Raw genomic sequence first — 25153 nt, 5'->3', positions numbered from 1 at the left:
AAGTACATGAGATTATACTCAAACCTTGAATGCCTTGCTGCCCTCCACGAGTCCAGGGGCCGCCTTCGATACGGTTGCCCAAGCCGGGGCGTACCTCACGACCTCCCTAAATGCTGGCATGGTGTTGACTGCGTCATTAGCGTCGCTCCACAGAGCAACAGCACGTCCTTCCAGCCCCCTTGTATTGCCTCCATCAACCTTCCACGTGATATCAACCACAAAGCTCGATTCCCAATCTCGCCTCCATAGTCGCAGTACCCTGGCACCGTCGTCAGGGAATGCACCGAATCTATCGTCCCAAGAATCTGCCCCAACCACCCTGAATGATCGAATCGGAGGCCCCTCCTTAGAGAACCGAAGTTCTACCACGCGCGTGTCTACAGCGTCAATCTTTAGTCTTGCTGTCTTACTGCCTTGCGTGGCTATCTTGGCCGTAGTATTGACGACGGTGACAGTGAGCAGCTTGCCGTAGTATGCTGGACCCGGCGAGACTCCCGGTGGGAGGTCAAAACTCTTTTTGCCGCTGCCATAAGTAGGGATCGGCGGCACCTGTGCTGCATCGTAGGTGCAATCGACAAGGTCTCTACGGCTGGAGCTGGCATCACAAGCAATCTCCTGTCCTAAGGCCGAGGGAACATCTGCAATGATCTTGCGCAGATACTGCTCTACTCCGGCGAGATGGACTTGTGTGTCGCCCGTGTCCAAGTCGACAGTTTGTCTGAAGAACGTCTTGTAAGGGGCCCGGGGTGAGAAGGGAAAGGCAACGAGGCTGTAGATCAGCGTCGCGAAAGCTACTGCGAGCAGAAACAGGGGCACATGCTTCGTCACTCTGTGAATGAAAGGTGAGAGGGGCATTAGCAGTATCGCAGAGAGCGCGGCGATCATGAGGTAAGGCGCTAGTAAGCTGGAGCCATCCACACCAGTCTGGTTGACGGCCGAGGTAAGCAACAGTCCGACCTGTCCCCCAAGGATCACCATGAAAGGGCCAAGCAATAGGAATTGAAGTATCCACGTTGAGGTAACCATTGGTCCTGACCATGCCTGCTCGCCCTCGAACGGCTGCTTTCTCTTGGGGCCATCCTCGGCTTCGTTGTTGGAATCCATGATGGCAGACACAGACCGTCGGTAGCCTCTGCGAAGGAAAGATGTGTCGAGCTTGTTGCCACGCCCAGCCTTCCTGAAAAGAGGTGTTTCTTCATCTGGCACATCGTCCTCATCATCTTCTTGCGGAGAATTACTGCTTTGGCCAGCACGCTGGGGGCTGGTAGCCTCCTCGAGGGACGGAGCGATGACAGCATCCGAGTGAGGAACAGCCTCGAGATGATCACGAACTTCCGCCTCCTCCGCAGCTCCACGCGCGAAGTCGATCTTCCTTGGCAGAGAAAAAAGCTCACATACTGCAACCAGGGTGGCGAGGAAAACCTGTGATTCCCAAAAGACAAAGATGTACCCCGACGCAATTCGCATGCGGTCTTCCAGCACGGTTGCAAACACAAGTGCCACCCAGCCAAGGATGAAGAGCCAGATATGCACATATAGTCGATGCAGAGCGCTCGGCCTCGTGTAGCTCGATCCGCGCATGATGAGCCAGAACCCAAAGTAAAACAGGGAAATCATCATCGCCCACCTGCACTGCTGTCAGAATCAAGCACAGTCCAACAAAAGGGGGGGGGGGCACAAAGTTCCACTTACACCGCATATTCGCTGCTGTAGATGATAAAGGGGTTCATCTTCCTTAGTAGCAAGGCAGCTCCAGTCACCAGCGCTCCTGCGACAATCAGCGCAAATGGAAAGCGGAAGAATCCCTTCCAGCCGCCGAGCCGAATAACTTCCCCGTCTTCATCATCGCCATCCTCGCTGCTGCTATCACTCGTCGCTCGAAGTTTTGTGTGGAAAGCATAGCCCTTGCCCTGTTTGTGAACAAGGTACATCATCCCAAAGAGTGTCAGAGGCCCAACAATCAGCACAGTCAACGACCAGGCAAACATTCCCCGGAGCCCAAAAAGTACGAAAGTGCTCCCAAACAGGTCGAACCAGACACCGTCGCTTGGCGAACCATTGGGAGCCTTGCTCCTGTCACCATCAGGGCGATCTCCAATGTAGTCGGACCCTGTATCTGCTGAGAGGTTGATAAGGGTTGTGGTAGACGCTGCCATCATCTGCCATAAGCTCTCTCGACTGGTGTGCTTGGTATCGTCCTGGTTGGTGTGGTACAGAGCCCGGGGCCTGTAGAATGCCAGATCAAGGCCGCGCTGGCCGTAAATATCGTGCCAGACTGAATAGTCGGTGCCACTACGCACCAGACCCATTTTGAACCCATCTGATCCTACCACCGAGCCAAACGGCGACTGCACGTTCGAAAAAGCGCTAGTCACCTCTCGATCCGTGGAGCGGAACAGTACACATCGGCTTCCGGCCCCTGCGCCTTCGAGGTTGAGGAACGTGTGAATAAAGGGCAGCAAAGGGCTTTTACCAAACGCCGCAGCCCCAAGCAGCCCAGGCTCCTCGGCATTGTTGAGTAGCGCCACGATGCCTCGCTGCGGTTGGTTCCCAGGCTTGGTAAAGTACCTGATCATCTGCAGCACCGTTACCGTCCCCATGCCGTCATCTGTTGCACCATAAGCGGTCGAAACCCTGGGGACAGTCGTTAGAGAAAGGGAAATCCAATATGATGAGGAACGCAAACGCTTACGAGTCGAAATGGGCATTGACCAGGACACCACCCTTCCCAATCAGCTTGCCAGCCCGTGCATTGTGCCACCACTCTCCTTGGTCGTCGTCTTTTCCACGGATATAGACGTAGAGGTTGTTACCTTGGTAGTGAGTCGGCACAGCGCTACCCCAGGCGAGATATGTCACGTTGGAGGTGAGGTCGTTGAAGACAGTTGTCCTGGCTTCAGCATCGTTTGCAGCAATGATCTGCTCGATGCGGAGGCGCAAGTAGTCTCGCACCACATCATTTTCGCGACTGTTTTGGTGGTGGAAACGCTCTGTGATATGGCCTAGATCTAGCCAAGCCTCGGTGAGGTTCAGCCCACGGTCCAGGAAGAGGCTGCAAATGGCACGTCAGCGTCAGCTCGATAGACCTTGGTTCGGACGGGTACGAGAGTAGTAGCCAAGGATACCCAGAGCGAGTTGAGTTTACGGACGAAATCAAAGGTGAGCGATGAACAAGGTTTTGCTTACGAGCCGTCGGGTTGTACGGGAGGCACCCCTTCGTTGATCACAACCAAAGGAACGAGGAGCGCAAGATAAACGACAGTGGTCCAGAACGTGACCTGCGCAGACCTGAAGGCGAAAGGATTTGACATGATGAATGGGACCGCGTCACGGAAGCCTTATCGAAGCGACACGGTTCAATCTTGGCTAAAAGGCCAAGTCAACTTTGCGTGTGTGAACCGGATGCACACCAGACCCTACCTACTGTAGGTACCCAAGGTAGGTAGGTACTCAGCCGTCACCAGAACAGCATGAGACAGGACACCACTGCCTAACGGACGCTGATAAAAGGTCGGGCACTTGAAATTGGCCAGTGACTCCGCTAAACGTTCTTCTCGATCAACAATTAAGACGCAGGCAACAGGTTATTCTCTTCAGGGTAAGATGATAGATAGCCCGAGGTGCAATAAACTGGGTTGGACGATCAATCTGGAAGAAGCAATGAGTCGAGGTTGATTGATTGGTAGGTTACCACACGTGGTGCGATACCATACCAGTGTCACAGTGCCGAAAAGCAACCACCAACCCCGCTAGGATTATGCAGCCCGGTAAGTGCCTTAGGTAGTTCGCCTAGAGTCTACAGCACACGAGATGACACTTGCAGCAGCGGCACCCCACGCATGTCAAGCTGAGAACCAATTTGTTTGACGTCACTGTGCATGCATAAGTGGCGCTTGTTGGCACTTCAAAGAGAACAGAGTCGACATGTTTGTTTTTGTTGTCATTGAAAGGATATCGCTTCCATTTTATTAATGAGTGTATGGTAAATGGTACCTGTACCAACACCGCAATGACGATTGAGCCAACTATCCAGGCCATCCGTGGGGTGACCGCTGTAGTGGATCATCTTTGACCAAAAATACTGCATCAAATTTTCTGTCCCGAGGTTCCCCAATCAATCCTGCATGAGATATCCTTTGCGTAAACAGAGAGACCGCGCTAGAAAATGAAACCCTCAGACCCTAATTTTCACCGTCTATCAATTGCACCAGCTGTACCAACTAATTTTTCAAGGAACTGACATCTTTGCAACTGCCGAGATGTATCCTCGCAATCCAGTGGTCGTTGCAGTCTGTGAACGAGGCTTCCTTCCTTGTGCTTGAAGGTCTCATGAAAGCCTCCCGACATAGGCGACTCAAGGGCGAATTTAGCCCTCGTGGGTACCGTTGGTGGCACCGTTGGTGTAGGTGCCGTTGGTGCCGTTGCGGTTGGCGCTGTCCTTGATGGCCTTCTTGGCCCTGTTGAGAGCGTCCGAGTAGTCGGTGTACTTCTCCTCGGCGACCTCACGCGAGCCGGCGAAGAAGTTCTTCATGGCGGCGGGCAGGGTGTTGTATGCGAACCGAATGACGACAGCCCAGCAGAACAGGACGGCGCCGATGGTGACAGTGACGAACAGGGTTGGGACCAGAACCATAACAGCCACGCCGAGCCAGAAGAGCGAGAACAGGACAGCAGCTCCGAGCGAGAGGACAAAAACCGAAGAGGTGAAGGCAGCAAAGAGAGCGACAGGCACAGCGCAAGTGAGAGCCTGGGCAACCAAGAAGGTCTGTTATAGTGACGACCAAGTAGAGTTAGCGACTGACAAGTGTACACGGAGGTGGACGCAGTGCATGTTTGTCCAGATGTGGAAGAATGCAACCTACAAAGAGGAAAGGACGCTCCTTGGCGAACTCCTGCATGCGCTCGTAGGCCTGGTCGCGAGTCTCGGGGCTGACGACGCGGTCAAGCTGACGCTGCAAGAAGGCGATGAATCCCGAGGCCTGCTCCTTGGCGGCCTCAGTGGACTCCTTGAGGGACTTCTCCAAGGCAGCCTGCTGCTCCTTCAAGGAGCCCTTCAAGGCGTTCTTGTGGTTCTTCATGGACTCCTTCAGGGCGTTCTTCTGCTCCTGAATGGACATCTGCTGCTCCTGGGTGGCCATCTTGTTTACCGTTCGGGTTTGACGGGAATGTTTGATGTGGGATGATTGACAAGGAAGCAGAGTTGAAGAAGAGATTTGGATGTTGGAATCTTGGCCTGAGCGTTGGAATGAGGAATTGAAGTTTTGTTTCCGAAGAGGGACACGAGCGGCCTCATATATTCGATGGCATGGCGTTTGCCAAAAGAAAGCAGCAACTATGATAAACCCCCCGAGGCTGATGGGAAAATTGATAGCAAACAAAAGTAAAGATCAAGCCACACGGTCCCCGATCAACTAGTGTAGCTCTAGTCCATTGTGTGAGGAAATTACCCTGATTGTAAGCATGTGCAACACTTGAACTGCACCTTCCATTGGTCTCACAATTGCTCGTCGCACTTGCTAATGGACGGGTTCAATCTGACGTTTCAATGCTTGGTAGTCTCGAGTTCTCCACTTTTGATCGGGCCGGCTCAAGAAGGTTTACTAGCAAACATCTCTCTCTTCTTTTGATGGGCTGCTTTGTTCAGCTTTGCCGTCATGAGACAAGACTTTGCCAAAGATGGAATTGTCGTTATGCACTGCTGCAGCACAACTTGGCCGTTAACGGAAGGCTATTTTAACTTCAAAATCGATTGCATTACAGTAGCCTATCGCTTGCGTAGGTCCGTACTACTTTGTGTGGATGCGCATCCTTGGCTTCGTATCCATCATATACCTGACATCCCTGACATCATACAAAGGAGTAGAGCTTTTAGGGAGCTTCCTTCGTCTGGCGTGGAGTTTCCGGAATATCGCCTTCGTGGCAATCAATGTCTTCGTGGCGTTGACTTAAATTTCGCTGTGAAGGTTAAAAGCAAAGTGACATGTGTGATTGAGCATGGACCCTTGAGCGGTTGGCAATGTATGACATGTAGCCACGTTTGACCGGCTGGCAATTGCAATCATAGTTGCTTATTTCCCAAAGACTTTGGTATCACAACAGACAATCCTATTCACAGGCAGAGGGCAGCATGGATACTGTGATTTTGTGCATGGTGGTATGACGACTTATCTGTATAGTCACATTCAGAAAGCACAGTTATCAATGAATTACACACTGGCCTCGTGGCGCAACGGTAGCGCGTACGACTCCAGATCGTAAGGTTATCCGTTCAAATCGGGTCGGGGTCAATAGCTGTTTCTTTTTGACTTTTTGACATTCGCAAGCTGACTTTCGTAACCAAGTTGAGTGAGTAAATGATTGATTGCATTGATGTATTTTTTTTGTTTTCGTTGTGTTGATCACATTGCTTCTTTCTTGCTCCCCTTTTCAACCCCTTTATGCTCTGCAATGCGAGGTTTGTTTCATGGCAAAGATCTCACTTAACAGCTCACCTATGCAGTGAGACAAAAAGTCCCTGAGTACAACTTCTATCTTATCTTACTTACTAGTCTAGATCGGGGGCTTTGCCTGCGCCTCACCGAGCCACTGTCGGTTCGTCTCATCATGTCTCTCTTGTCATGCATGTCAAGGCTTGGGGTTCGTCGCAATTGTGCCATCTGTCTGCTCTCTACTCAGTCTGCTGACTGTTCAGGCAGCCGCGTTAGCCGCTGCTTGACGACACTGACCAAGCAGGCGCTTGTTTGCGACATTGCGTTATCCTTCGCAGCTGCAGCTGTAAAATTGACTTTTTCAACACAAACGTTTGCACTTGTTCCGAACCAGGCTCAGCACACATACACAAACTCTCTCTGTGTTTGCACAGGGATCAACAGGACTCGTACAGCAGCAGTACCATGGCGATCCTGAGATCGACATGTCATAGACACACTGAATTTAACTCTCTTGTCGGAATCTTCCACTATTAACAAGGACAATCCTCGCTCCAATGTGCGCTGTCATTGCATCGGGTTTTTTTCCCCTTTGCCATCGGTCCCCATTTGCCAAAGTCCGAGTCGCGACCAAGACGTATTCGTAGGTCGTCAACAAAGAGAGTTCTTTCAGAAGGAGTTTGGATGAACTTTAATAGGAGATTCGAGGAGAAAGAAGAGAATGCAGCACGTCTGTACGGCTGTTGAGCTCCTCTCGGTATCTGATTTTGGAACGCGCCGCAATTGCTACCTTGATGCTGACACAAATTCATTTCTTGGGACCTAGTGCCATGGCATTCGTGCGTCGGGAAAGGATCCCCAGGTGGTCGAGTGTCGTCTCACGATGAACAATCAGTCGACACGACCTGGTCCCGTGTCCCCTTGCAAAGTTATCATGGGTAGTCTGGAAGCCTGATGTTAAAAGTGCGATTGGCGGCAGGTGGAGTGGTGGTTCATTCGTAAGGGTTTCACTAATTACAGTACATCAACTTGTCAAGGTCGTCCAGAAATAGTAAGCGCAGCATAAGCTGGGCGCCAAGACCCTTCACCCGACTCAGCCAACCCAGGATGCGCGAGAAGGGAAGGCTGTGGTCCGATCCGTCAACGATGGGTTGGTTGTTTTCCAGTTCTTGGCCTCCATATCTACAGCAGCTCCCTGCTTGTCTTCACTTGGCCGTTCACTTTGTTTACTTGTTTCTGGTTTTACAGCACTATCCCTTAATAGAGGTCACCACTTACTCATCTCGAATACCCGAAATATCCTAGTCTCGTGCCAACTTACAACCTGAAACTTGGGATTTGTCAATGTCTATCTGAAGATTTGCCGAGCAGTTAACCTTCAACTGCCGCCTCTTTTTGTGTAAGGCCGTCATCTCAAAGCCATGTTGGGGGCAACCCTCACCCTTGCACTGGCGGCTTTTACTCTTGGTGTCTCGGCCAAACACGCAAAGGAGGACGTCAACGACAACAATGCCTGCGAAATCGCTCGAAATGCAGCCAAGTCGGGTATTGGTTCCCATCTCAAGCCGTCCGAGGCACTGGCTTGTCTAGCATCAGTACCACTGGCCAGAGACCATGACATGGAGCTCATGGACTATCTCGGTCCATACGTGGAGCAGCAAAGTACTATTGGTATCTTGAAGAACCCCCCTGAGACGTACCTCTTGCCCGCCATCGACTTGGTGGGCGGCTTGAGGCAGATCAAGGACAAGATATCAGCAGGGGGTTACAAGTCTCAGCTCGAGTTTACCTGGGACGTGAACAGGATGTGGAATCAGCTCAACGATGGTCATTTTGACTACAAACCAGCTCTGCTTCAAGTGTTTGGCTTCCAGTCCAGCAGGGGGCTCAAGTCCGTATCCAAAGACGGACTCGAGCTTCCCGAAATCTACGATGAGGATGACTTGCAGAATTCCCGTTCGCAAGGTTTCACCCCGTCAGCCGTGGTCAGCGTTGATGGAATCCCAGTGGTTGATTACCTTCAGATAGTTGCTTCCGCAGGTGCTCTGCAGGACCCTGATGCGCAGTATAACAACTTGTTCACTACCACCGCGGCCAGGGCACGTGGTGGTGGTGGCTATTTCAGGAGCGGCGGCTATACTGAGCTTCCCGACATCAGCATCTACAAGTACGCCAACGGCACCGTTGCATCGCACCCGAACTGCGCTATTCTCCGACAGGACCTGACGGGTATTTCCAACGGCCGGCAGCTTCACCTGGCTTATGAAATACCACCCCCGAAGGATTCTGGCAAGCAAAAAGACAAGAAGAAGTCGAGCAGCTCTCCCCCTATCAACAAGCCGACAGTTCCCGGCTATCCTTTGCCTGTCGTGAAGCACTACAACGACTATGTTGCAGGCTACTTCATGAATGGCTCTGAGTACCAGGACGTTGCCGTCTTGTCCATCTACTCATTTACGCCCAAGCCGACCGCCACGAAGACTGATTCCGAGTTCGTCGAGTTCCGCCGCGTGGTACGTGAGTTCATTGAGCAGTGTCGCCGGGAGCAGCGAACCAAGCTCATCTTGGATCTCCAAGCCAACGGCGGTGGCATGCTCCACATGGCATTCGAGCTCTATCGCAATTTGTTCCCCCGGGCAGAGCCGTTTGACGGTACCCGCATCCGCGCCACAGATGCGTACAACATCATTGGCAAAGTGGACTATGGCACTCCGAAAGAACGGAACGTTGTCAACAATCCCCTAGACCAGGACCTGAAGCGTTACCAGAGCTGGGAAGCCCTCTGGGGACCAGTCAACGCCAAAGAGGACAAAATGACAAACCTCCTGCGATACAACTTTAAGAGCAACACAACTGTCGGAGAGGGTGACTTTTACATCTCAGGCTATGGACCGAACGACACGCCGCCAGAGCCGTACTTTGAGGGCAAGAACATCCTCATTGTCAGTGATGGGTTCTGTGCATCGACCTGTACAGTTATTTCGCGCCTTCTCATCAACGAGCAGGGCGCCCGGTCCCTTGCTCTAGGCGGCCGACCCTTGAAAGCCCCGATGCAAACCATTGGAGGTGTCAAAGGCGCCCAGGTGGTCAAGTTCCAGTTGTTCCAAGACCTTCTCAAGGATGCGCTCCAAAAAGTTCCCAAGGACACCAAACTGCCCGACAACCTCCCCAAGATCGCCAACGTGCCGCTGCTCCCCAGCCTCAGCAAGCTCAGCTTCAACTTCCGCAACGCCTACGAGAGCGCCGACTCGCTGACCCCGCTGCAGTTTTTGTACGAGGCCGCGCACTGCCGGCGCTTCTACACCGACGATATGACGCGCAAGCCGGTCGAGGTCTGGAAGGTTGCAGTCGACGTCGCCTTCCGAGGCGGCAAGTGTGTGGAGGGGAGCAGCATTGGAGTGAACAACACAATGGGCGACAGACCAAAGTTTGACAGGGCCAAGGTCGTTTCGAGACTTGCTCCCTACAACGGGCCAGGGTCCAAGGCCTACACCGATAGCAACCTGAACCGTCGCGAGTTTGTGGGCTCACGTGTGTCTGTGGCCAGGAGGCGATCCGAGGCGACGCCAAAGAAGCCTGTGGAAGCCCTGTCAGATGCAGACAAGGCGCTCCTCGACCGGGAACTGGTCAACGATGATGAGAATTGGTGGGATCACAAAGGGATATGACTTACCAATTATAATGAAGCGACTGATATTGTTTAATTTCTTATATTTCTTTTCTTTTTTCTTTTTTTTTCTTTTTTGTAGATATTTGGAACCAAGCACGAGGCGTATGGTCTGGATATTTGGGAAGCGAGCGAGCGAATTATACCTTTGGATAGTGTCTTGCTTTTTGCATGATATGAAATGCCCGGAAAAATAGCGAGAAGCTCAACGATCTCATAATTAAGAAAGATTTTACTCAAGCGAATATTTACAAATTCGAAAAATTCAAGGACATGGGGTTCCAACGTGTAAATATGCACTGCCTATTAGTCTCCAAGACTTTGTATAACAGGTTATGCCAGCATATGCATGCCGCACAGAAAATACCTCACTCGTCCCCCTCGTTGTGATCTATGTCAAGTTCAAGTCAACAATGCTTACCATCGACTCCCCACTCGAGAAATGGTACTCGAAACAGCCAGCAGCACGAGTAGAGACAGAGTATGGCTACAAGCCCTCGAGGGCCTCCTCAAGCCAGACCTTGACCTTCTCCGCGACCGGCTCACTGTAGTTTATGCAAAAGTCATGCGGCAGCATACCCGTCTCATCAACAACGACCTTGGTCTGCAGCCCCTTTCTCGCCTCCCTCTTGGCCAGGAACGCATCCCTGACATCCTCAGCTACCCAGTGGTCATTCTTGCCATAGAGCAAAAAGAACCTGGTCCCCGCGTCTCCCGGCCTGGCAGCAGCAGCGCCAGCATTGCTACCGCCGACTTCTTCCCAGAACTCGTCCCCCCAGCGGTCCTCACCAATCACGCGCATCTCATCCTTGCCCATGTGCAGCGCCTGCCAGACGCCGTCGCGGCTCCCGAGCCACGCCGCCGTCGTGTCCACCGCGTGCGGCGGCATCTTCCAGGCCGTGCGCAAGAGAAAGCGCAGCAGCGCGAGCGGGAGCACCGATAGGAGCAGCGCCGCGGCCACGTGGGCGTACCTGTCGAGGAGCGCAACCTTGCGGATCCGGTCCAGCCGCCTGCCCGACGGTGAGAGGGCGATGTGCGCAATCGTCGGGAAGAGGAGGATGCCCGCGCGGAAATCGTCGGGATTGGTGCAGGTTAAGCCGTTGGAATTTTGCACTGGCTGTTGCTGCTGTTGCTGCTGTTGCTGTTGCTGCTGCTGCTGCTCTTGTCGCCGTCGCTGCTTTCCTCGGTGCACCACCTCGCACGCAATGTACGCCCCGACCGAGTGGCCCATGACTACGACGGCGTCGTATGGCCGCGCCGCAGCCGCACAAATCTCGGCCACTCGACCCTCCACGAAGCAGATCTGGTCCGCGACGTCCCTGGGCGGGTTCCCCGGGATGCGGAACGGCGCGTCGTGGTCCGCGTCGTCGAAGCCGGACATGCTGGTGCCGTAGAGGTCGATGGCAACGGCCATTGGCCCGGACTCGTCCAGCAGCCGGCGCAGGTGCGAGAGGAACGGACCATAGTACTCGACTAAACCCGGGTTGCCGGGGATGAAGAAGAGGAGCACGTTCCGCTGGCGGTCCGAACCAGCAGCAGGTTTGCTTGTCGATTTCGGCGAAGGGAAAAACAGTGACTTGGGCAACGACTTTTGGCTGCCGCCGCTGCATTTGAGACCGCCGGGAAGAGAATGGTCTCTACCCGCGGCGGCGTTGCTCATTGTTGCGGTGTGGTACAAAGTTGGTCGGCCCCGGCCCTGCTGTTGTGGGGTTGCTATTACCTGCCAAATTGGAAGCAGTTGGTGCCGCCGACGCAGAAATGAAAAGGCAGAGCCTGTCGTAACTGTACGTGTATATCGGAAAGGTCGCATACAAATTGTCGGGAATAAAAATACCAGGATTAAAAGTAGGGGGGACGCAAGAAGGCAAGACCAATTGTATGTACAAAGAAAGCTAATGTGTCAAAGTGCCTAGGCTTTTCTTAACTATCCACTTCGTTGATGGCCCGTAGTCACATAAGGGATGTGTTACTTGATAGGCCCACTGGTAATGGGCAACGAATACTCAACTACATGTTTGCGTCAACACGAGGGAGCTAGTAAATATGATTACTTGAACAGATACCAGCTACCTACTGCCTACGTATGTGCCTGGACTTTTAATTTTAACACTCCTTACAAAAACCCAATGTACATGGCTCTCCTCTCAGTGAAAGTATCCGCATCACATTGGAACGGACGAGGCATTCACATCTGCAATAGCAAGAACGAGTTGACTACGTCACTGGATATATATTGAAAGACGAAAAGATCGCGATACAGTATCGGAAAAGAGACTTTACGCCTCGTTATTATACATGGTTAGTCGGATAGGAAATTGAAGGAGCCTGTGTGTAGGGTCAGTCGTCGTCCAATCTTCAGAAGCAGCAAGCCGACGTGCTATGGACGCCCAGAGCACGTTAATGACTGCGCGACAGAAGACCAATCGCCAATACCCTACCAGAGACAGCCAACTTGTGCAAAAGGTTAGTCCCCTGAACACCCTTTCTCGCCATAGTCCGCATCTTTCTTTGCCTCTCGATTAGCGCTTGCATACTCTGCCGAATTATTTGACCCGTAAGCAAACATTATCGATTTTGATACGTTAATCCGATTCTGATTCTGCTTTTGAATCAAAGAGCCGCGATATCCGAGACGCAAGTGCTGAGCAACAAGTTATGACTACTGCCGTCGGTTAGGAATCGTAAAGAAGCCTCAAGTCGGCACGTTAGTGAGGTTAGTCTCTGGCTAGACCAGGCAGGCTTGAGGCAAAGTTTCATGTCTCGTGTTCTTCTAATGCTGTTGGCAGTGAGTCGGCTCATACTGCATCTCTCGGATGGTCTAAGCTCCTGGCGGAGGAGGCGGAGGTGACTGATCACCCGGGGGAGGCGGAGGAGCGTCACCAGACGGAGGAGGCGGCGGAGGAGCACCGCCAGAGTACTGTGCGATCAAGGCACTGACGTTAAAGTCCGAAGGCAGCCCCGGTGGAGCATTCAGCCCTGGGGCACCTGGAAGTCCAGGAGGGGCTCCGGGCAATCCAGGTGGCGCAGGCATTCCAGGAGCGCCCATTCCGGGAGGACCGCCATAGCTGCCATACCCAGGGTATGCGCCATAGCCAGGTGCACCGGCGGGCTGACTCCAGGGAGCTGGGGCAGACGCAGACGCAGCAGAATACCCATTGTCGCCACCATGGCTATTGTAGCCGCGATCACGGTCCCTATCCCGTTCACGGTCACGGTCACGGTGGTCTCTGTCGCCGCGGTCTCGGTTGCGCCAGGGTTGGTCTCCATCGCCACGATCACGGTCCTCATGCTGCCGGTTTTGGCGATCACGGGCCCAAGGTGCTGGTCCACCAGATCCCCCACCAAAACCTCCACCACGGGGGCCATCGTCGTTGTTTTCGCGATCGTTGTTGCGCTGGCGCCAGGGTGCGGCCCCACCAGTAGGGCCTCGTTGCCACGGCCTGGCGTTATCACCGCCGCCGCTGGGACCAGTCGGCGGACCTCCTGGTCCAGCTTCGATACGAGCAGGAGCTGCGCCTCCAGGACCACCATTAATTTCCTGCATGAGAGCCTGTGAATAAACAGCTTCCAGTTAGTCACTTGTCCCTCTGTCTGAACATGTAGATGCTTATAGAGCCTGATTGATCACTCACCTCATACTCCTGATCGACAACCTCGGCACCACTGGTAGGCCCGGCGCCGATGCGACCAGCAGAGCGGAACCCTGGTCCGTCGTTGCGCCAACTAGCGCCACGCTGCCTATCGGGACAATCCCTCGCCATGTGGCCAGCATTGCCACAGACTCGGCAGATGATGTTGGTGGTGTAGTTCTGCTTCTCGGGACATTCCCATTTTCTGTGGCCAATTTGGCCACAATTCTGACATGCCTGGTTTTCATCGTCACGCAGAGTACCGTTCAACGCAGCCAGCTCTCGAAGTTGGTTTCGCTTCAACTCGTTCTGACCTTCAGGAATGGAGGCCGCCTAGAGACAAAGGACTTGTTCAGTAAAAGCTTCGTGAGGGAACGGGATGTGATGCCTGGTGTCTACTCACAGTTTCGATCACGTTATGAATCAGTTTCTTGGCCTTGTTGACCTTCTCCTCGGTATCAGCCATGATGAGACAGTGAAGGTCCTCTTCCTGGTTACTGGTGTGGGCAGCATCAGATCTGCCCTTGCCTTCCTTGACTGAACCTTTGCCACGAATAGCAATCTTGGCACCGGATTCAGACTCCATCTTCTTCAATGTATTGCCACGGGGGCCGATAAGTAAGCCAACTTTGAGAGGGAAGAAGGGTGAGTGTTAGTACGTTTTCAACTAGCTCTGAACCAATCAAGTCAAGCGGGTAGACAGCCCAAAGTCTGCCTCGCGTCTCGTTAATCTGAACAGCGTCTGCATGTAAATCACCCCGCAGAGTACGAACAGCCCGTCCATAGACGAGGTCAGGTGAGGGCAGGTTAGGAGTATAGTTAGAGGGGTTAGGGGGTTAGTAGTCTCACTGAAGTTGATTTCCGGGTAGTCGTTGACCGGCACGTAGACCTTTTCCTGCGTTTTGGTGGGCCTTCTGTAGTCGGACGGAGGGTGGTAGTTGGGAATGGTCTTGATAGCCTTTTCGATGAGCTTGTGACGCTCGTCCTCCAGCTTCTTGCGGTATCTGTACTCCCTGGTGTTGACACGGCGACCCTGGTTATCATACTGAGGCGCGGGCGAAGGCGACCGGTCGCCGTCGGCGGGAACCACATCATCGATCTTTAGCTTCTGCGTGATCTCCTCAATTCGGAGATGGAGCGTGTAGGCTTCGAGCTGCTCGGCTGTCATGTTAGCCATGACTGCGGTCGGAAGACCCATCAGGCCGGCGGCCTTGTTGTCCGTAGCATCGCCCCATCGGTTTCGCTTCTTGCGTCGTTTCGGGCCGTCGGCCTCGGATCCTGGAACGATCAAGCAACAATTGTGAGCATCATCAATCCTCCATCAGATATGAGGGACCCCTCAAGGCAATCCAGACTTACTTGGCTCAGGACTGCGACCGCGTTTAGCGTCGCGGTCGCCGCCATTAAAACCGCCCGAGTACGACGGCTGCGACGGCGCAGAGTTGGAACCGGAGTTGAAGCTGGGCTGCGCATCCTCGGGCTCAGCCTCGCCACCAAAGCGGCGCGTCTTGCCCAACGGGATATTGTTCGAGCCCGTAATTCCCTGGTTTCTCCAAGACATTTTGAAGTAGTAGTGGCGATGCCACGCAGGGAATGAATGGGATGGAAAGGATGGGATGTATGTGCAAAGAAATTTGCGATTTGGATTTTGCGTGAAGCGGCAATGCAGCTCGCGACGCCAGACTAAGAAACAGAATAAGAATCCAGATCCACGCTGGAAATTTGGCCTCGTTTACGTAAGCCAGAACAAGCCTGAATGCATGATAGGCAATGCGTATCGGGCCAATGGTCAGACGGCCCCCGCCCAGCTGCAGTGGGGCACAGCAAGTAGATACATTGAAAGCGGCGGTACTAAGTTAAGGCACAGTATTGCGTACATACATGAATAGGTCTACCTTGCGTACCTAGGTACCTAGGTACCTAGGTAGGTACCTTTCCTCCTCGCAATGCGCTTGTCAGACGCAATAAAAAAAAAAAAAACTCTAAAAAAACGACACATTGTCAACAATTCGGCAAATTGGCTGGAATATCTTCAGATGTATCCAAGTAAAAGATTACAATATTAGGTCCACACCTTTCATGTTGCACTAGCACTCTTTATCTGCCGAATCCCGCAAAAACTTGGAAACTAGACCTCGATTACTTTCAATCGTCTAGGTGCCTCCCTAGGTAATTACCTTACCTACCTAAACATTCAGTATTTACTACGTATACCGGATGAGCCTATTTCTTAGCATCAGCGGCCATGCCAGCCTGAATCCACTTCCTCGACTCCTCGGCCATCTTGTCTAGCTCCTCCTGGCTCTTACCAACGTGATCGAGAGCCGTGTGCGGAGTAGGCACGTTGCGACCCTTGTCAAGACCAGGTCTCTCCTTCAGCTTCCAGAGCCATGCCTTCAAGTGAGGGAACGGCTCAATGTCAATTCCACACCATGCTGGTAGGTGTGTAGGTTGTTGCCGTCAGCAAACGTGAACTGATCCTGCGAGTATAATCACAGTTGTGAGAAATAAACCAAGCACCACTTACAGTAACCAGCTACCCATCCCCAGCAGGCAAAGTCTGCGATGGTCGCCTTATCACCGACAAGGTATCCGGACGGGTTGCTAGCGAGCTGCGTCTCCATCACGCCATAAAGACGATGGGTCTCGTTTTGGTACCTGTCAATGCCGTACTGGATCTTCTCCGGGGCGTAGCCTGAAAGTTGTTATGACCGGTGAGTGGATTTTCTTCATGACATAGGTTGTATACCACGAAAACTTCGCCACATGTCGCATGTTTGTCATGTACGGCGCCGCGGCTTGACACCACGAGGAACTCGCTGGCTCATACCAACCAGCAAGCATCCGACCAAATCATCGAGACTTCCAACAGTGTTCGTGACACCAACCAACTTCGGCTGTCTTAACAACCAGCGAGCAAAATGTTTGGGTCAAATCATAGAGCAACAAAAAGGATTGCAGACTCACGGCTGAAGTGGTTCGCTTGACCCTGCATGGGGCCAAGGCCGCCCATCTGCCAGTAGACCCAGTTCTGGACCTGGTAGTGCTCCCTGGAACCGTGGGGGTACGACACTTTGTGCTCAGTGTCATAACGGTCCACAAGGTACTGCATGATGGAGGCGCTCTCAAACAAGTTGATGGTCTTGCCATCGGTGAAAGTGTCGGTCAATGCCGGGATGCGACCGTTGGGGTTGATGTCAAGGAACCATTGCTCCTTTTGCACGTTCTTCATAATGTCAATCTTGGTCACCTGGTACTCGAGGCCCAGCTCCTCGAGCAGGATAGACACCTTGATGCCATTTGGCGTACCGGTGGTATACAGGTGAATGTCAGTTTTGATTCCCATGTTGACGGGTTGACTAGTGCTTGCTGCTCTGGTTGTAGTTTTTAGGAGCGAGTTATAAGGGATTTGAGTTTGGGTTTGAGGACGGATAGCGTGGGCGCGAGCAGCTGCCAGTTGTGATGACGATAGAGCTCCAACCAGCTGCTTCCAAGCTCGGGAGGAACCCCTCGAACATATAGTTTGCCGAGTCAGTGAGGGCCACATATTGATGCGGAAAGACGCGGGGTCCTGTTGCAACTGGTTCGAGCTAGCATTGGATGAAAGGGAGCTCGCGGCTGGTTGTAGTATCTGGGGTGGATTAGAAATGTCACCGCAGGCAAGTTGCTTGTCTCCATTGGGGGTTGCTTAACAATCATTGACGCAAGTGCTCGCTAATTCGGCCACAACTGTCTATCGTCCCTGGCAGGTATACAGTACAGTGCTTCAAAACAGACCAACCGCAAGCGACCTAATCTCCACTGGAGAGGTACCCACTATTGATCCTTTCTGCCAGGGCCACGTACGTACCGGTAGTAAAAGAGTGTCTGTTGTAATTACCGTATTCCTTAGTTCTGTAATCATTCTTATGAATACTAAAGATGATCCGAGGCCAAGGAGAACAAATCGAACAAAAACATGCATGATCCCCTTTTGGGACAACTAAGATGGGTGATGTGCGTGGATTACCAATTGGCCTGTTACTGGATGAAGGGAGTGCAGTGCAGCCAATCATCCCTACCACCCACTGATCACCTCATAGTCGTCGCATCGCTCGCATCCGTTCCTACGCATTAGCGATGCAGTTGCCCGAGCCGGAGAATACATTGCGAACTTGCCAATCGCCGATCTTGCCGGAGAATGCGTCGGGTGTGCTTTGCCCGAATGGGATCTTCTACCACCAAAAATGTATTTGCGATGATTCAGCGCGCTGGCATTGATGAGGCCAAAGACCATTCCAACCTAACTAGGCATCTACCTTTTGTGAAAAGTATGCTTAGAGTGTGAAGCGCACGATCAATACATTAGGGGCTGATTTCAAATCCGCGGGTAATTTACTTTGCTTGCTCGTTTTGAAGGCCTGCTTTTACTTGGTCATTGAACATATTAAATACAGTTACTCAGCTGGTTTACTCCGTAAGTTGCCTGTCACCACCGAGACGGATCAGCACGCTGATTCGTTGTTGATGTTACCGACACCCTGCTATTGATCGATGATCGCGCATGGAAAGCGAGGTAGGACAAACAAACACGCCTGACCATGATGCTACTTGCTCTTCGCCAGCTGCATCTTCATGTCTCGGTCATCAATGAGGTAAAGTGTGAACAATATTCAAACTAGGAAGCCTCCATATCATGTCAATGGAACAAGGTACCTAGCTACCTAGGTAGGTAGGTAGGTAACTATGTCAAATTCGGGCAGCTACTGACCTACACTTAATTCAGGACGTTACTCAAAATCTCACTGCCTCTCAGACACGCCACCTTCGAATACCTGAAGTCTACCTACCTACTTACCTTGGTAGGTATCTAGGTACCTAGTCTATAGAGAAGTCGCAGGGCGGACGTTGCCGAACAGACGGCAAGTTGCAGGTAGTCGTCATTCCCATGAACGAAAGCAGTCTCATGGGAGCTCCTTCTAGTGCATTCAAAGCCGCAGCTGCTGTGTCCTGGGGTATCATTTGTTCGTGGATTCTAGCCTTGTGGTGAATTCTTTGGAATATATGTTTTCTTCCTTTCTCTTGAATTATGAAATTGACCCATAATCGTTGTATTCACACGTCTGGTCAAGCAATAACTTATGTTTTTGTCTGTTATTTCCTCTTCCCATTGCGCATCATAGAAACACCAGACATCTACCATTTTAACTCTTACAAATAATGTCCATCGCGAGGATCCTGGCCGTCCTGGCTCTGGTCTTGAGTCTGTCAGGGGGCGTCGTGAAAGCCTGGCCCATCTACTACTCCCAGGTCTCCTCACCCTTGAGCCGTGCAAGCTCACAATACCGCATCGACCCCGACTGGGCAGCGCAACATGTGTTGGCAGGAAGCGCCGTGAGTTTGTTGGCTACCTAGGGCATACCGCATCCTCGAAACCTCGGCCCGCGTGAGACTATCTGACTTTTATTCGATGGATAGACATACGGCCTCAATTTCCCCGGAGAGTACGATTACGCCGCATTTTATTGTCAGAACCTCTGTGACGGGACAAGGGGTTGCAAGTCCATGTTCACGAGCTTCGGTAAGAGGACCAGGAGTATTCTGCGTGTCTACCCCTGAAACTCAGAGAGAGGTTTGACTAACTGGTGCATCGGGGGCAAAATCCAGACAGCAGTAGGCCCGCAGCTCCAAAGTCCTGGGGCGTCTGCACTGTGTTCGATGCGCCGTAAGTCTCTGAGCCTACACTACTGTTAACACGTAGATTTGCGATCGTCCGGATCAACTGCAGAAGAGCCCGAAACTGTGGCTGACAGACTCCATGCGTATATAACAGGCTTGAGCCGCGGCTGTATGTCGATCAAAGCGACGGAAACTTCCCTGCTGTTGGTGGCTACAACAAGTTCGGCTCGCCCATTGGATGATGCGTGCATATTAGCAGCTATCGCGAAAAGGAGACGAGGGGAACTGACGCTTGGGTCGAAGGGGTTGGTTAGAGGCTCTTCTGGAGGACTTTGGGAGCTTACAATGTTTATTTAGAAGTTAGGCGGAGCTGGACTGGAAGAATCGAGTGTTCGGCAAGTCTCGATTGCCTTGTGATCTGAAATAACTTGGCCTGGACAATTGGTGAAGTGATAATGTCATTTCACCCATGCTTTCAAACGTGTATTACCCCATAGCTTGCCTGTTTCCTATTTCAATTCTGCTCGAATGTACTCCCGCTAGATGAATTCTCTCTGTTGACATTCTATCGTATGCTCTTATTCACACCTTGGGTATTTTTATGTTACATCAGATAATACAAATCTTACAGAACTTGTAGGCCGCGGCCGTCATATACAGCACCGGCTGGATGACTTGCACGGTCCCCTAGAAGCCATATTAGCCCCTTTGGGTCTGCGTCCTTTGGGTCTGCGTCAATGCCGGAAAAGCCCCAGTACTCTCTGCTTGCCCAATGAAAGAAGAGCAGTAGCTTCAGATAGCGCGCGGTATCGCTGCAATTGAAGCACCTGAATCCTTTATGGCTTGCTCGCTCACTTTTCAGAGGCTTTCCGGGCAGATCCGTCCCCATTGAGTATGATACCACCCGGGCTGCGGTAGTGGCGGTTCCCATACGTCAACCCAAGCGTGGGGTGAGTTCCGTTCAGAGCCTCGACCCCTTGCTCGCCCTCTTTCAGAGGCAATTCGCCTGCCACTACGTCTGTCACTCCCGCGACAACGATGGTATGGTTCATGATTGGCAACATCATTCTCTCAGCCGGCTCTGCCAGGGCGCACTTGAGGACGTACAGGACCCCTGGGCCCTGGAGCATCGGCGGGCTGGTGTGACCTCGATGGTCAGTGCCGGTGGAGATGGCAACGCAACCCGTTCTCCTCTCCAGCTCATCGAAGAGACCCAATGCCGCTGCATGACTGCTAGGTTCGAGTTCCCCGTCCCTGACTTCATACGGATTCGCTCCGTTTGGTCGCGTAAAGTGGTGCGCTACACGTGCGCCGGCTTCGGTCCCCGCCAGCACGTGGACGTTGAAGGCACCGCCGCCCCAGGCAATTGCGTCCAATGTTCTACTAGGCCTCTTGACGTTGAAAGCAACGGCAGCCACGTCACCATCCAGGTCCAAGGAGGCAAAGGATGACACAGTCATTCCAACGGGTTCCAAGTCCTGCTTTCCAGACAAGCCACTGTCGTGACCTTGGGTTGGCGATGCCCCGGCGGCCGTAATGACCACAACGGACTGCGGCATCCGCCGTAAAACAGATTTGACACGATTGGCAACATCCGGGGCAGAGGGAAGCGGCGCTGCACTCCAGCCAGAATGTGTTGTGGCTATTTGGCGGGCCGATGCTACGGGGGACTCATCAGCAACCGGGCTCTCTATATTTTTAGATATACAAGAAGGGGGATGGTCATCAAGAACGACCCCAAAGTCCTACAGATAATATTTCACTCACAGGTTCGGCCCACAGCTACACCATAACCACCTGGCGGCCTTGCATACTGAACACTAGCACGTGTCCATAATGGAAATTTTGTGCTTGGATTTGAGTGCCACGGTGTGCTCTTGGCAATGGCGGCAAGCCCACGGCAGCTCTTCATCTCAAGCAGTCATCCCATGGAGTGAAGAACCTCGGGGTGTTTGAGCTGCGGAAAAGAATCACAAATTGCCCACTGTAAAAGGCAAGAGTAGGTGTATGTCACTGAAAATGGGTCATTGTATGGCGTCCAACAACTTTTTCTGCCCGGGCCGCGCTTATCGATAATTGGAGCTTGTCCGCCGGTACCTGCGGCTGCTATGCGCCCCACCTCCAATCGACAGGGATCCAAAAGGTGCACGGTCTGCCGCGACTCCGCCAAAAATTGTTGCAAGTGCCATTCGCGATCACTGGCATCGAGTCTGGCCCAGCATCCCCAATTCAACACCATATAGGATGCCAATGCGGTGACAGCCCTCGGTACTACTGAATAGTAATAGAAGAAAGAAACACCAGTCGTCCGTCGATTAAACCTTCAAAAAGACCAAACCGACTCCCATATAAAAATAAAACCGCCAAGATGGGCAAGCTCCCATCACACCTCCTCCCGGCGCGAGCCTCAACCCTCCTCGCTGGCAACGCCACCCGCCCGACCCTTTCCCCCGCACACATGACCACCGAGACCGTCAGCAGGACGGGCGGCAGCGGAAGCAGCCAGCAGGTGCGTCATGCGACGCTGATCCACCGGCCCCGGCGCCCCTATACCTTTACGCAGATGGTTCAGCTGTCGGACGGCAGCACCTACACGGTTCGCACCACGAGCCCGCACGCCATCTACCGCTCCGCCAAGGACACGCGGAACAACGCCCGCTGGCAGCCATCGGACTCATCGCTGCGCAACGTCGAGATGGACGAGGCCGGAAAGCTGGCCGCTTTCAGAGAGCGTTTCGGTCGCGGTTGGGACGCCGCCAAGAAGGAGGACCCTCGCGCCGCGGCTGTGGCAGAGGGTGGTGGTGCTGACAAGGCTGCTGCCGCTACTGCTGCGGCGCCCGAGGAGGACGTCTTGGACTTGACCGACCTTATAGGAGGATATGCCACGGCTGCTGGCATGGACTCTGGTGCAACCGGCATGAATGCAAAGGAGGCCGCCAAGGCGGAAAAGGCAGGAAAGAAGAAGGGCAAGAAATAAAAGGGGCCCGTGAAAGGATTTTCTTGTCATTAGATGGGAATGGAGAATTGTAATGCTGGCGCCACTCACCAAGCATCCTATGGCCCGTAACCACTGTACCTGTTTGTACCATCAAGAATCTACAGTCGAGATTGGGCTGTTGTATGATAATATCACGGAAATAACTTTTTTTGTCACTTTGCACCGGCTGCTGTTTTGACAGAGAAATCTCCTGTATATGATGCGGAGGTATATATGCTTTGAACAGTACGGCACTTTTTTGAACTCCCATTACTCTGCATCGATTAACAAAGCCACCATGGGTAGATAACCATTAACAAGTGATCAAAAGCGCATGTTTCGACGACACAAATCTCTGTCGTTTCGAAGTATCGTAGTGGCCGGTGTTGAAAAGTCCAGCGCTTTAGGGCATGACAGCAAAACATGACTTCAGGACGACTTAATCCGAGTCTTCGTCGATTCTTGCACGGGCCCGGTCCACAGCCGTTTGTCCAGCCGGCTTGTTGTTCCCGCCGCCGTTATCAGCCGAAGCCAAGACAGGCGGTTTGTAGAACGCCGCATCATCATCGTCGGCATCCAGCTGCATGAGAAAGGTCTCCCACTTCTCGATCAACTAAATGTTTTGGTCCTTGATGTTAGCAATCAAAAACACGAAAAAGGTCATCACCAAGCAACACAAACACAAACCTCTTTCTGCGCCTCGATAGCGCTTTCCAAGAACGTCTCCACTCCGCTCTTGAAGTCTTCCACCTTCTCCCTCTCAAACCTATCCAGCTCAGTACGCATCAATTTGCCCATGTCATCGAACAGCAGTCGCGCCTGGTGGACCTTGCGTTCGGCATCGGCAACCTCTGCACTGACATGGTTGAGCCTGTCCTGCTGCGACCGGCCCTGACGCAGTAGCTTGTCCTGCGCGGCCCGCCGCTTGTTAAGCTCTGTCTCCGCACCGTGCCATGCGTAAAATGCCTTTTGTCGCTGTGCAAAGGCCTGCTTAACGCTACCGATGAGCCGGAGATACTCCTCGATGACGATCCCAAATGTCAGAACGTCTTGCTGGGCTTGACGGTCGTACACGTCCTGAATCGTTGTCTGCAGTTCTGAAAGAGCGTCCAAGGGGCCCGATAGTGCTGGGGAGAGCTCCACCGTCGACAAGGCGTGGAGGGATGCCGAAAAGTCACCTGCGGCCTCAGCCATTGCCTTGCGTTGGCCAACCATAGTCTCCATCGCCTTGAGTAGGGCTTTGAGCTGATTCTCCATTGCGTCGAGGTAGACCCGACGCTCGTGGAACCACTGTACCCAGGTATCATCGCCGTTAGTCATCATCCCATATATGCTGCGTTTGGCACGAGGAAAAACTTACATCATCCTGCTCAACAAACTTGTTGGTGCTACCACCGATGCCTAGACTGCTGAACATGCCCTTGCTTTCGCCGCCAACCATGTTGAGAGGCTCTCTTCGTTCCTTGTGCTTGATATCGACGTTGAATGACTCGCTCTCCAGAAATAGCTTCAAGTCCGGGTCGTGCTGTAGAGTAGGATGCACTGCTATCTTGTTGAGCATCTTCTCCAGTGCTTGTCTTCGAGACTCAACAAAGTTGCTCTCGAAACGGCCAACGGCCTGCTTCTCAGGAGGCGGCGGAACCACGACGCCAGGGTTATTCCCATGCAGCGTGTTGTACAGCCACAGGAAGTCCCTGTATCGTCTCTTGACCTCGAACTCGGGCTGTTTGTAACCCTTTGATGTCGTCTATATGTGCGCCATCGTTAGCCGAGGTCTTTCTTAACGAGTTTGCAGAAGGGATGCCACAGGCGTAACGTACCTTCGTTCGCACGGAATATACAATGTGCGAACTAGTCAAATCTCCAACCTTGTGCGGGTCGCCAACCGTAATCCAAAAGGTCGGCTTGGCCGCCTGCTCGATGCTCACACTCTGCGCCACCCCACCGGGCCTCGCCGCCCCTCCGGGACCATGCGGCGCCGGCGCGACAGGGGGCGGCACCCTCGGCCCACGGTTGGTGGTATCGAACAGCCGATCGTCATCGTCATCGTCGTCGATCCGGTGCGGGTCTGGGGGCCCTCCCCTGCGCTGCTGCGCTCCTCCGCCGGGCCGTATCGCGAGCGAGTGCTCCTTGGGTGGCGCAGGCGGGCCTGTGTCGGAGGAGCCGCCGGTGGGCGAAAGGTTCTCCGATAGCGGAGCTGCACCCGGAGTGGTCGCGCCGGTTGAGGGCGGTGCTCCGAGAGGACCGAGCGGGTCATCCTCGACAGCTTGCAGGCGGGTGGGCTGGGCAAGGAGCCGACGGGGTGTGAGTCTAGACGGTCGCGGGCCTCCGGTGCTGGCAGAGAGGGAGCTGGAGCCACCCGCGCTGCTTTCTGATGGCTTGGAAGTAGCGGTATTGTCGTCCTGATGCTGCTGGGATGATGACTGGCTGGTGCTGGTCGTAGCCGCGTCAGCCCACGGCGCTTCTTCTAGCGGATCCATGTTGAGCCTCCGTCTGGCTGTATCCTATTGCAGATCGACTTTTTCAATTGGATATTTCTGCAGCGACCTAGAGCTCAAGGCTACTCAGAGCCCCTTTGGGTTTCGGGCTGGTTGTGATGTCCGTTGTTTAGCTAAACGGCAAAGTTGGTGACAAGATGTCAGTGTACAAGCGGGTTTCGGGAGCTGGTAGCTGGTCGCAGGTGCTTCGCCCTAGTAACCTTGCTTAGCTTTGCTTGGTCGGGTGGGTTCTCCCCGCAGCGAATCTCTCATGATTGGCCATGGATTGATGACGTTGGCTCTACTGAAGTACCCCA

General features: G+C 53.1%; 10 protein-coding genes and 1 non-coding gene across 11 annotated transcripts; 4 read left to right on the top strand and 7 right to left on the bottom strand.

Moving 5' to 3' along the window:
* Nucleotides 1–18: 18 nt before the first annotated feature.
* MGG_06752 (peptidase family M28 family protein) lies at nucleotides 19–3311 on the bottom strand (the record flags this gene model as incomplete). Its single annotated transcript, XM_003709418.1, has 4 exons — nucleotides 19–1627; nucleotides 1693–2634; nucleotides 2693–3052; nucleotides 3187–3311. 4 exons carry the CDS (start codon nucleotides 3309–3311, stop codon nucleotides 19–21), a joined length of 3036 nt encoding a protein of 1011 aa, XP_003709466.1.
* A 603-nt stretch (nucleotides 3312–3914) lies between these two features.
* Nucleotides 3915–5539, bottom strand: MGG_06751 (uncharacterized protein). Its single transcript, XM_003709417.1, has 2 exons — nucleotides 4863–5539; nucleotides 3915–4765 (listed from the first exon to the last, which is right to left on the bottom strand). The coding sequence occupies exons 1-2, from the start codon at nucleotides 5136–5138 to the stop codon at nucleotides 4367–4369; spliced, it is 675 nt and encodes a 224-aa protein (XP_003709465.1). The 5' UTR covers nucleotides 5139–5539; the 3' UTR covers nucleotides 3915–4366.
* A 676-nt stretch (nucleotides 5540–6215) lies between these two features.
* Nucleotides 6216–6287, top strand: MGG_20065. The gene has a single exon. It is a non-coding gene; the product is annotated as a tRNA-Trp (tRNA).
* A 303-nt stretch (nucleotides 6288–6590) lies between these two features.
* Nucleotides 6591–10225, top strand: MGG_06750 (uncharacterized protein). Its single transcript, XM_003709416.1, has 2 exons — nucleotides 6591–7162; nucleotides 7255–10225. Exon 2 carries the CDS (start codon nucleotides 7850–7852, stop codon nucleotides 10094–10096), a length of 2247 nt encoding a protein of 748 aa, XP_003709464.1. The 5' UTR covers nucleotides 6591–7162; nucleotides 7255–7849; the 3' UTR covers nucleotides 10097–10225.
* Nucleotides 10226–10582: 357 nt separating this feature from the next.
* Nucleotides 10583–12054, bottom strand: MGG_06749 (uncharacterized protein; the record flags this gene model as incomplete). Its single annotated transcript, XM_003709415.1, has 2 exons — nucleotides 11115–12054; nucleotides 10583–11066 (listed from the first exon to the last, which is right to left on the bottom strand). The coding sequence occupies exons 1-2, from the start codon at nucleotides 11903–11905 to the stop codon at nucleotides 10583–10585; spliced, it is 1275 nt and encodes a 424-aa protein (XP_003709463.1). The 5' UTR covers nucleotides 11906–12054.
* Nucleotides 12055–12305: 251 nt separating this feature from the next.
* On the bottom strand, nucleotides 12306–15399 carry MGG_06748 (branchpoint-bridging protein). Its single transcript, XM_003709414.1, has 5 exons — nucleotides 15084–15399; nucleotides 14574–15002; nucleotides 14128–14351; nucleotides 13728–14057; nucleotides 12306–13645 (listed from the first exon to the last, which is right to left on the bottom strand). The coding sequence occupies exons 1-5, from the start codon at nucleotides 15283–15285 to the stop codon at nucleotides 12914–12916; spliced, it is 1917 nt and encodes a 638-aa protein (XP_003709462.1). The 5' UTR covers nucleotides 15286–15399; the 3' UTR covers nucleotides 12306–12913.
* Nucleotides 15400–15732: 333 nt separating this feature from the next.
* MGG_06747 (glutathione S-transferase) lies at nucleotides 15733–17495 on the bottom strand. The gene is made up of 3 exons (XM_003709413.1): nucleotides 16692–17495; nucleotides 16252–16419; nucleotides 15733–16159 (listed from the first exon to the last, which is right to left on the bottom strand). Exons 1-3 carry the CDS (start codon nucleotides 17269–17271, stop codon nucleotides 15948–15950), a joined length of 960 nt encoding a protein of 319 aa, XP_003709461.1. The 5' UTR covers nucleotides 17272–17495; the 3' UTR covers nucleotides 15733–15947.
* Nucleotides 17496–18923: 1428 nt separating this feature from the next.
* Nucleotides 18924–19624, top strand: MGG_06746 (uncharacterized protein; the record flags this gene model as incomplete). Its single annotated transcript, XM_003709412.1, has 4 exons — nucleotides 18924–19097; nucleotides 19182–19284; nucleotides 19371–19428; nucleotides 19537–19624. 4 exons carry the CDS (start codon nucleotides 18924–18926, stop codon nucleotides 19622–19624), a joined length of 423 nt encoding a protein of 140 aa, XP_003709460.1.
* A 168-nt stretch (nucleotides 19625–19792) lies between these two features.
* On the bottom strand, nucleotides 19793–21365 carry MGG_06745 (uncharacterized protein). The gene is made up of 2 exons (XM_003709411.1): nucleotides 21150–21365; nucleotides 19793–21042 (listed from the first exon to the last, which is right to left on the bottom strand). The coding sequence occupies exons 1-2, from the start codon at nucleotides 21292–21294 to the stop codon at nucleotides 20234–20236; spliced, it is 954 nt and encodes a 317-aa protein (XP_003709459.1). The 5' UTR covers nucleotides 21295–21365; the 3' UTR covers nucleotides 19793–20233.
* Nucleotides 21366–21531: 166 nt separating this feature from the next.
* Nucleotides 21532–22601, top strand: MGG_06744 (uncharacterized protein). Its single transcript, XM_003709410.1, has one exon. It carries the CDS (start codon nucleotides 21751–21753, stop codon nucleotides 22357–22359), a length of 609 nt encoding a protein of 202 aa, XP_003709458.1. The 5' UTR covers nucleotides 21532–21750; the 3' UTR covers nucleotides 22360–22601.
* MGG_06743 (vacuolar protein sorting-associated protein vps5) lies at nucleotides 22486–25014 on the bottom strand. Its single transcript, XM_003709409.1, has 4 exons — nucleotides 24180–25014; nucleotides 23720–24106; nucleotides 23047–23649; nucleotides 22486–22972 (listed from the first exon to the last, which is right to left on the bottom strand). Exons 1-4 carry the CDS (start codon nucleotides 24837–24839, stop codon nucleotides 22799–22801), a joined length of 1824 nt encoding a protein of 607 aa, XP_003709457.1. The 5' UTR covers nucleotides 24840–25014; the 3' UTR covers nucleotides 22486–22798.
* Between the last annotated feature and the right edge of the window lie 139 nt (nucleotides 25015–25153).

This window comes from Pyricularia oryzae, chromosome 1 (assembly GCF_000002495.2).
Source record: "Pyricularia oryzae 70-15 chromosome 1, whole genome shotgun sequence".
NCBI classification, from domain to species: domain Eukaryota; kingdom Fungi; phylum Ascomycota; class Sordariomycetes; order Magnaporthales; family Pyriculariaceae; genus Pyricularia; species Pyricularia oryzae.
The sequence above is the reverse complement of the archived record's forward strand: the minus strand, read 5'-3'. Positions and strand labels throughout refer to the sequence as shown.

Excerpts from the sequence above, each read along its gene's own strand:
- MGG_06745 (XM_003709411.1), bottom strand. The coding sequence starts at position 21,294 with ATGAAGAGCTGCCGTGGGCTTGCCGCCATTGCCAAGAGCACACCGTGG. Across the intron at positions 21,043-21,149 it reads TGTAGCTGTGGGCCGAACCT|CATCGGCCCGCCAAATAGCC; the intron begins GTGAGTGAAATA and ends AGTCCCCCGTAG.
- MGG_06743 (XM_003709409.1), bottom strand. The coding sequence starts at position 24,839 with ATGGATCCGCTAGAAGAAGCGCCGTGGGCTGACGCGGCTACGACCAGC. Across the intron at positions 24,107-24,179 it reads TATATTCCGTGCGAACGAAG|ACGACATCAAAGGGTTACAA; the intron begins GTACGTTACGCC and ends GCGCACATATAG. Across the intron at positions 22,973-23,046 it reads CTATCGAGGCGCAGAAAGAG|TTGATCGAGAAGTGGGAGAC; the intron begins GTTTGTGTTTGT and ends CAAAACATTTAG.
- MGG_06744 (XM_003709410.1), top strand. The coding sequence starts at position 21,751 with ATGGGCAAGCTCCCATCACACCTCCTCCCGGCGCGAGCCTCAACCCTC.
- MGG_06748 (XM_003709414.1), bottom strand. The coding sequence starts at position 15,285 with ATGTCTTGGAGAAACCAGGGAATTACGGGCTCGAACAATATCCCGTTG. Across the intron at positions 14,352-14,573 it reads CTACCCGGAAATCAACTTCA|TTGGCTTACTTATCGGCCCC; the intron begins GTGAGACTACTA and ends TCCCTCTCAAAG. Across the intron at positions 13,646-13,727 it reads TTGTCGATCAGGAGTATGAG|GCTCTCATGCAGGAAATTAA; the intron begins GTGAGTGATCAA and ends GTTTATTCACAG.
- MGG_06750 (XM_003709416.1), top strand. The coding sequence starts at position 7,850 with ATGTTGGGGGCAACCCTCACCCTTGCACTGGCGGCTTTTACTCTTGGT.
- MGG_06747 (XM_003709413.1), bottom strand. The coding sequence starts at position 17,271 with ATGTGGCCCTCACTGACTCGGCAAACTATATGTTCGAGGGGTTCCTCC. Across the intron at positions 16,420-16,691 it reads TCAAGCGAACCACTTCAGCC|GCTACGCCCCGGAGAAGATC; the intron begins GTGAGTCTGCAA and ends AACAACTTTCAG. Across the intron at positions 16,160-16,251 it reads GGGATGGGTAGCTGGTTACT|CATGGTGTGGAATTGACATT; the intron begins GTAAGTGGTGCT and ends CACACCTACCAG.
- MGG_06751 (XM_003709417.1), bottom strand. The coding sequence starts at position 5,138 with ATGGCCACCCAGGAGCAGCAGATGTCCATTCAGGAGCAGAAGAACGCC. Across the intron at positions 4,766-4,862 it reads AGGAGCGTCCTTTCCTCTTT|ACCTTCTTGGTTGCCCAGGC; the intron begins GTAGGTTGCATT and ends TCACTATAACAG.